The sequence below is a fragment of the Phalaenopsis equestris genome, unplaced genomic scaffold (genome assembly GCF_001263595.1).
Source record: "Phalaenopsis equestris unplaced genomic scaffold, ASM126359v1 Scaffold000540, whole genome shotgun sequence".
NCBI classification, from domain to species: Eukaryota; Viridiplantae; Streptophyta; class Magnoliopsida; order Asparagales; family Orchidaceae; genus Phalaenopsis; species Phalaenopsis equestris.
Genome location: NW_018164980.1, coordinates 2,473,630 through 2,481,959, shown reverse-complemented (window position 1 = coordinate 2,481,959; position 8,330 = coordinate 2,473,630). Strand labels below are relative to the sequence as shown.

The window sequence follows — 8,330 nt, the reverse complement described above, 5'->3', positions numbered from 1 at the left end:
CCTAGAACATGCTCATACTGACATCTCTAGACGCTGGAGTAACATGCCTTTCAAAAATATAAGTGCAACACTAAGCTAACTTGCCACATTATCCATTGCACCAAGCTAACAAATACTCTGCAGAGAGCAAAACCGAAAAGAGGCAAGACGCAAAAGGGGAAAAAGTATTTCCTCGAAGCAAAAAGAAAGTAACACAGGAACTTTACAGACACTCCCCAACTTCAATTCCTCTTTCAACAGCAAGAGAAAACCAATTCAAGCACCAGAAAATCAAAGAAGTGAGTGAGAAAGAAAAATGGCATGGTTTCCTCCCTTAGAAATTTTTTTTCCCTTTTTTTTCCCTCCAAGGCTACAAAACTGAGCTTTTAATAAAGAAGGAGAAGAATGATTAAGAATATACGACAGAGGGATCGAGCGCAGAGGATAGGATCCTTGCAGAGGCCACACTTTGCGGCAAGGAGAGTCGAGAACAGAGGATACGATCCCCAACAACTTCCCTCTGCACTGCCAACCTCTTTTCTAATGCAACAACCTGTTGTCTAGCCCTTTCAAGTCCCTTCTGGCAGCCTGTCAACTCCCCTACAACAACTACTTTGTTGTCCCGGCCTTTTCAGCTGTTGTCCCACCTTCCCAGCTTGCTAACCTTCCAACCTACCTCCTAGCCGCCTAAGAAACATTCCTGCCACTTTAGTCTACTGCCTCCCTCCACTCCACCTTCCAACATCAATCGGCCTTCTCCTGCATTCACTTTTGTTTGCCCAAGCCTCCGGATCTACCGGGCCAACCTCCACCGCCCCTGGGATACACCTTCGAGGTGTTTTATTGTGTTGTCCTATGTTTTGGTGATGCTATTTTCAGTTTATTAGTGTTGTAACCTTATTTATTTGTTAATAAAAGTTTTTTTTTTATGTGGTTTGGGTCTTTTTTTCCAACATCAAGATAAGTACATACAATTTGTGTAGTGGCAATTTCTCCCAAACCCCAATCCTACCACCTACAATTCAGGAGGTAGGTCATCAATCCCAAACTCTATTCTTAAGACTCAAGGTGACATTCTTATAACCTAACCCTAAGCATAATAAACCCTATTATACCCTACCAAATAACTAACGAATTACTAAATTTCCCTTTTAACAATGTGATATACATAAATCTTCAAATTTTTTTGCGGGTTCCACGCTAGTCTAACATTACTCCCCTCTTAAAAGACACCTTATCATCAAGGTGGAATGAAGAAAATTGTTGCTGGATCAAGTCATGTATGGCTCCCACGTGGTATTCTCGTTTCACAATCCTTTCCATTTAATCAAAAATTTATAGGGACCCTCATGAATTCAAATTGCAGTCTTGTGCACATCCGAATTTGTTGGTACACTGACTTCAAATCAAACTTGGAAGATACTACAACCTAAACAACTCATTTAATAACTCATATCATCAGGATGAGAAATTTCTCAAGTATTGTTCTCTCATTTACTACCTAATAATCCACATAGAAGTGTCAACTCCAATCCTTCTCCACTAACGGAGACTAGGCTAGAGAAGGAGCTCACACTAGACTGTATGATCCCGGTCTCCAACTTTTCTCAGATCCATCTCTCGATCTCGTCCTTTTGTAGGTGGGGGAAGCGGTATGGGCACACAGTGATGGGAGAAACCCCCGATCTCAAGATTATTGCATGCTCAAGTCCGCTCCCCATGCCTTCATTCGATCTCATGGCTTCAGATCCGCTTCAGGCAATCATGTTAATGTCAGAGTTAATCAAATAATAATAGGAAAATCATGTATTATTCCTGAAGGTTTACAACCAAACACACTAGAATAGGAAATAATAATAGACGTGATACAAACTCACACGAGGGTTTGTTCTAGGGGTGGAGGCCGGCTAGGTGGACTGGAAGTGATGGTAGGTGGTGGGAATGGATAGGTTGGGGGTAAGTTGGAGGAGAAAACAGGAAGGGTTTCTGAACGGGGAATGAAGGACAACAACAAATATGGGAATGCTAGAACAGCGTAATGGCAACAGTAGCAGCTGATATGGATGGCTAGGAAGGATGGATTAGGTGAGGGCTGCGAGACCTTACTGCCCTGGGCAGCGGCAACAAGCAAGGAAGGTTCAAGTATTGCTGAAAACAACAAGGGGAGAGCTTGCGGCTGGTTCTGCAGGAGTACAACAAGGATTGGGGAGGCTGGATAGCAGGTAGACTGCAACAGGAGATGGTAGGGGTCGCTGGAAAGAGTAGAATGCGGGTGGTGGAAGGGTTGGGCAAGGATAAGTCACCACCTCGGGAGCAAGATAAATGTTGTTACTCATTTGTATCCTCACATTCTTCAGTGTATACCGTGTCAATATCCATTTCATCATCAACTCCCTACTCAGTGAAATAGACCATAATCTTATTTGGGCAATTTGATCCACCGTGTCCAAAACCATGGCTGCACTTTTTGGTTCGGACGGATTTGGGAATGTTGGTTGCGTCACCTATTCTCCACCTTGAATTAGTTCCTCCTCAGGTAGTGTCGTCTTGGATGATTGACTAGGTGTACTCTTGCTGCTTAATGTTGGGGTTGAACTCCGCTTGTTCAATGTGGTCACCCGATGATGTTGTTGTAGTTGGTGAAGTCTTAAGAACACATCTTGCCTATAATGAGTTGGTAGTTACTAGCATCACATCTCTCATTTCGCCTTAAACTAGGTAGTAATTTACTCTTTTCTTCTCGTTGTCAAAGAATCTACTAGTTCTCACACCATGGAGATGCGTTTTTTTTTAACTTGTTGGCTGTTAGTTTCATCATTCTATATGGTGGGACGTTCTGTTACTCAAACACACATTCTACAGTCTGGAACCACTCAATGAACTCATCTAGATCCAAGTGGCCGTCAAAATATGTCAAATTCACCTTTAATTCAAAATACTGTATTATCGATATTTCATGCCAAATTTTCAGGGTAGCGAATCTTCATCTATAGAATCTATCCAGCCACCATTGTGGCTACTCTCGACGGCGATGAGCCTCAATTACAGTTGGAGGATTTTCGTTACACCTCTTCTATGGTAAGTTCCTGCATATCTCTTTGTGGATTTCTCATAAGCTACATTTGATCATTTCCGAAGGATCAAGTTTTTGACAATTGTCTCTTTGGTGGTGGGTTAGGATTTGGGTTTGGGCATGATGGAAGAAGTTGTATGAGGTGATGTAGAGTGGGAAAGAAAATTTTTTGGGTATGATTTTGGTAACCCTAGGATATGACTAGAGTTAGGTTCTCTGATACCAAATAATATCAGAGTTAACCAAAAAATAATAGGAAACTCTTTAAAAAAATAAAAAAATAATGGGAAAATCAATTACTATTACGGAAAATGAAGCAAGAAGGGTTTTTAGCAAAAAAATTAGGGGCGACGACGAATATGGGAATGCTAGAACAGCTGAGCGACAACAGCAGTAGGTGGTATGGTTGTCCGAGAAAGATGGAAAAGGTGAGGGTAGCAAGGTCCTGCTGTCTTGGGCGGCAGCAACAAACAAGGAAGGGTTGAGGGCTGCTGGAAACAACAAGGGGGAGAGTTGGCGGCTAGTTCTGTAGGAGGACAAAGATTGGGGCGGCTAGGTAACAACCAGGCAGTGATAGGGGATGGTAGTGGTGGCTGGAAGGACGGTGGTTGGAAAGAGTAAAATATGTAGGAAATAGCAGCAAAAAAGCTGTCCTGGGTGGTTGCAATGAAGAGGGAGGCGTGGCAGTGAAGCAGGAAGGACGTGGAATGGTTGGGAAAGGTTAAGTCACCACATCAGAAGCTAGATACAGTCAGAATATTACTCGACTCTTGTATACAACTCTAGAAGGGAATACAGGAACGCTGGTACTCTCCTAACCAGAAACATGACAAAAAATAAACTTAAAACATTGGAAAAATAAATATATAATAATAGGATTATTTGCAGTGTCCTAAGAGGATCGGTTGACTCCACAACAACGAAAAAACCTGGATCGGTTTGGTCCAGGCACGAAAGCTATACGCTCGTGTGTTAAACACTAGCTTGATGACGTTCAAGACCTTCTGATTGATGTAGCTTGCATTCGCTCTAGACGTTGTCACTCGATTCCGTGGTAGTCGGCGGCGTTTGCGTGAAGCTCCACGATCTACTTCTTCCCCGAAAACGGCGCCAAAAACTTGATGTGCCCCTAGCGTGTGTTGTTTTTGTGTGTGTTTTATGTTAATTCAATTCCCCTGAGACGGTGCCGAAAACTTGACCCGACCCGTAATTACGCAGTGATTTAGCTTTAGGGTTTAGGATTTAGGGTTCTTTTCTTCCATGTCCGTGAATCTATCCTCCATGGATGAGAACCTTCTCTCTTTGGCTGAGAAATGCTCCTTCATTTGAAATCTGATTCGAGTGGCCTCTTCCTTTAATTTCTTTTCTAGAACATGTAATTTTTTTGTCGCAATTACTCCCAAAAAGATTTTTGATATGAAAATGAAACTCCTATATATTGTGATTCCATCGTCGGCTTTCTAACTTGCTCGAATCACAATGTTAGGTCACGCAGTCATGCGTTTGTACCCTACGATCCTATTGTTAACTTCCCAACTAAGCAAAATCGCGTTTGTATCTTGCGATCCCGTCGTTGGCTTCCCAGTTAGTAAAAATCACGACTATATCATGCATTTGTACGTCGCGATGCCGTCGTTGGTTTCCCAGCTTTGTGCGATTGTATTGCAAGGTTCAGTCGAGGGCTTCTCAGCTATCACGATCCTGTCTTAAGCTTCCCAGCTAGCTCTTATCACGACTGTATCATGATCCCATCGTTTGTTTCCGAAGATCGATTGCTTTGATACCAATTTTAGAAGAACCAGAATAGTTTTTTATAGAAATTAGGGCAATCAAATATTTTATTTTAATAAGACCAAGCAACACAACTCAAATACATCAAGATAAACACCCACAATTCAAGAGGTTGGCGATCTCTCCCAAACTCTAATCCTAACACTTACAGTTTGAGGGATAGGAGATGTCTCCTATAAAGATATATTACTTTTATTTTTATTTTATTGATTTTATCTTAAAATAAAATATATTTTATGAATAAGATATGATCGTTTTTAAAAACTCTCAAATCACCTATGAATAAATTGTTTTGGGTATTATTAAAAATAAGTTGATTTATTTTTAAAAAACAGAAACATGTGAAAAAAAATGCACTAATTAAATATAATTTAAAAAATAAAAATAAAAACAGAAAAATAAAAGGAATATTCTCATGCATACCACTTAATTCTTATATGCCGCATTACTTATGCATGAAAAAGTGTATTTCACCTTCTTTTCTAATTTAAAATAGTGACATTTTTTATGTGATAAGAAAGATTTGAGTGATATAAACATAAAAAAGTAAACTTTGGGTGTCAGATACATAGGAATTGAGTGGTTTGTATGTAAATGCCCCAAAATAAATATGTTCCTAAATAGACCCGTAGTTTTTAAAATTAGCTATTTGCCTTTCGCTGTCACTCGTATGTTTATTATAGTATATATAATGATGTCATTATTCGCATAACAGGTCAGGATCTGTGCTTTCCCAACTAAACAAATGGGATTGAGAGAGATTGGGATCAGCCCTGATTGCAACCCCGAAAATAGAGCTAGTCCCAGGCAGGTAACTTTCTGCGTTATACTCCCCTCAAATTAAATTAAAATATTTAAAGAATCATATTCAGTGAAATTTTGTTCAGGCTTTTATCCCAACTCAAACTTTTTCCCCTTTTCACTTTCTTCTTAGGGAAATTTATATAAATGGCTACACAATTCGTATGTAATTATATATCTCATACGTAAATTTTCATGTTTACATACATAACAATTTAGTGTTTTAAATCTATGCATGAAAATGTTTATTTCACTTTTAAAAAGTGCTAATAGGGCTATTTTTTATGTGTTGTTAAAGATTTGAGTGTTATTTGTGTAAATATGATAGTTTAGGTATGAAATATGTAAATACATAAGAATTGTGTAGGAATTTAAGTAAATGCCCTTCTTTTTTCGATCAAGTTTTAGCCTTTTCTACTCTTACACGTTAGCTTCACAATATTTTTCCAATTTTTACCTATGCATGAGATGGTGTATTTCACTTTTAAAATAGTGTTGATGGTCGTATTTTTGAATGTAATGTTAAACATTCGAGCGGTATGTATGTAAATATGAATGTTTTTTTGTTAGGTAAATTCATATGAAATTTGTGGTATATATGTAAATGCCGCATGGGAAATCTACATACATATCACGCAATTCTTATGTATTTACATATCCAATACTCATAACAGTTTGGTGTCATAAACTTATGCATGAAAAGGTATATTTCACTTTTAAAAAAGGTCACGATGATGGTTTTTTTCTTATGCGATTTTAAAAATTTTAGTGTTATGCATGTAAATATGAATGTTTAGATGTTAGGTAAATACATGAGAATTGTGTGGTATGTTATGTATGTAAATGCCCCTTTCTCTAAGAGAAACTAATTATGATAACATGCCTACTCCTTAGCTATTAAATTGGGCACTCGAACCTGCCGAAGACGACATCCTCGACAAGCTCTATGAGCTGGGTTATCTGGACGCCATAGTCTGGGCTGAACAGAATCCTCTAGACTCCATTCTAATAGATGAAATCTCATCAGAATGATGAGACTTACAGGTGACAATTCTTAAACCTCCTAAAATTTGTTAGTTATTTATAGCAATTTATTACCAAAGAGTTACTCATAAAAAGCTGACAAATCATATCTGTATTTTTATACGGCATGTTCTTTTAATTTATATATATATATATATATATATATATATATATATACACATTAAATAAATTCTTGTAGATCCAAATCATCTGCTAATTGATCGTCGGCTGATCCCAAAACTTGACATTTAATTTAGTTTACATGCCGCCACACTTGTAAATTGTTGTGAATTGCTTTTCAGAACATTTGAAAGGAAGAATGAGAAGCGTTGAATTTGAATTGCAACTCCATACAGTTCCAGTTTTGATTCTTGTTTAAGAGAGTTCCATCATATATAGCATACAAAAAATTCAAATTTATATATTTCACAGCTAAATTTCTCTATTTATATCTATAGCACTCAGAATATCAAAATTAAAATAAAGTAATGCCTACCCTTAACTTGCCTACCCTAACTTTCTGTCATGGCTCGCCGTCAAGACCGAAGTCATCGACAGGTCTGGCCTCTCCCTCTTCCTCTAGAGATCTCTGGTTAATTGTCGGTAAAATTTAAATGCTAGATATGCACATATGAGGAATTGAGTGGTATGTAGCATGTATGTAGGCCTTATTATTTATTTAGTGATGCCATCTGTGCTATTCCTTTGCTCTCTCTCTTCTCTCTCTTCTCTCTTTTTTTTTTTTATGAATAATGATGACTGATTTATGTATTTTTATTTTTATGAATATAATGAATTAAGGTCATGAAAAAGACCACATTAGAAGATAGCATCCATGTTGTTGTATTTAGGAGTTATTTGGTTTTCTACGTAGCCTAATTAGTTGAGTCGAGTTTGAGCTACCCTTAAGTTGAACTTGAGCTTAAGTAATTAGTTGAGTTTGAACTCGAGTTTAATTCTAAGAGTTTGAGCCAACTCACAAGCCGATTTGTTTATTATAAAATAAATAAAATGATAGTAATTGAAATTATTGTTATAATGGAATGATAAATAAAATGAGTAAATAAAATTAGCAATGTGGAGATACATAATAAAAATATGTTTGATGTAAAATATCAAATATAACTTTTAAATACTTCAAAAATATATTCTTGAATTGTAATAAATTTGAGTAAATTTAATATTAATATATATTTTTTTAAAATGAATTTTCTTACAAGCTCATGAGTAAAGTTAACTTGAGTTTAGCTCATTGAGCTTCGGCTAAGTGCCATTTGTTAAGTGAAGCCTGCTCGCAGACTGGCTTGGTTTGTGTAATGTAGTCTTATTTAGGGGGTCTCAAAGTCAATACCATGCCAACTTTTAAATACAACTTCTAAGTTGTTGCTTCCATCCATTCTTTATTTATTTAATGATTGATGAGGTAGCAGTATATTACTAAACAGTAATGTAAATTTCAAATATATATATATTGAATATGAAGATCATTAAATTAAATTTAGGGGTTTTGCAAATTTATACATCCTATCACCTAAGCTTCAAATTTTACCTACATGCCACCATCTGAAAGATGTATTTTCACTTTTATACCACCTAAATCTCAAATATCTTAATAGAAATACAAGCATTTTAACTTTTAAAAGTGAAATATATCTATGCATTG

General features: G+C 37.0%; 1 protein-coding gene across 6 annotated transcripts in view; it reads left to right on the top strand.

Annotated features, from left to right (window-relative positions):
- LOC110028913 (patatin-like phospholipase domain-containing protein 4) overlaps positions 1–8,330 on the top strand; it is a 51,992-nt gene that overhangs the window by 40,850 nt on the left and 2,812 nt on the right. The window contains exons 6-8 of one of the 6 annotated variants that reach the window (XM_020730966.1): positions 5,559–5,654; positions 6,539–6,688; positions 7,209–7,401. In XM_020730966.1, coding sequence (XP_020586625.1) covers positions 5,559–5,654; positions 6,539–6,676 — 234 coding nt within the window. In that variant the 3' untranslated portion in view covers positions 6,677–6,688; positions 7,209–7,401. Of the gene's footprint in view, positions 1–5,558; positions 5,655–6,538; positions 7,114–7,208; positions 7,402–8,330 lie in introns of those variants that run through there. The other 5 variants (XM_020730964.1, XM_020730965.1, XM_020730967.1 and 2 more) reach the window with 5 other exon arrangements.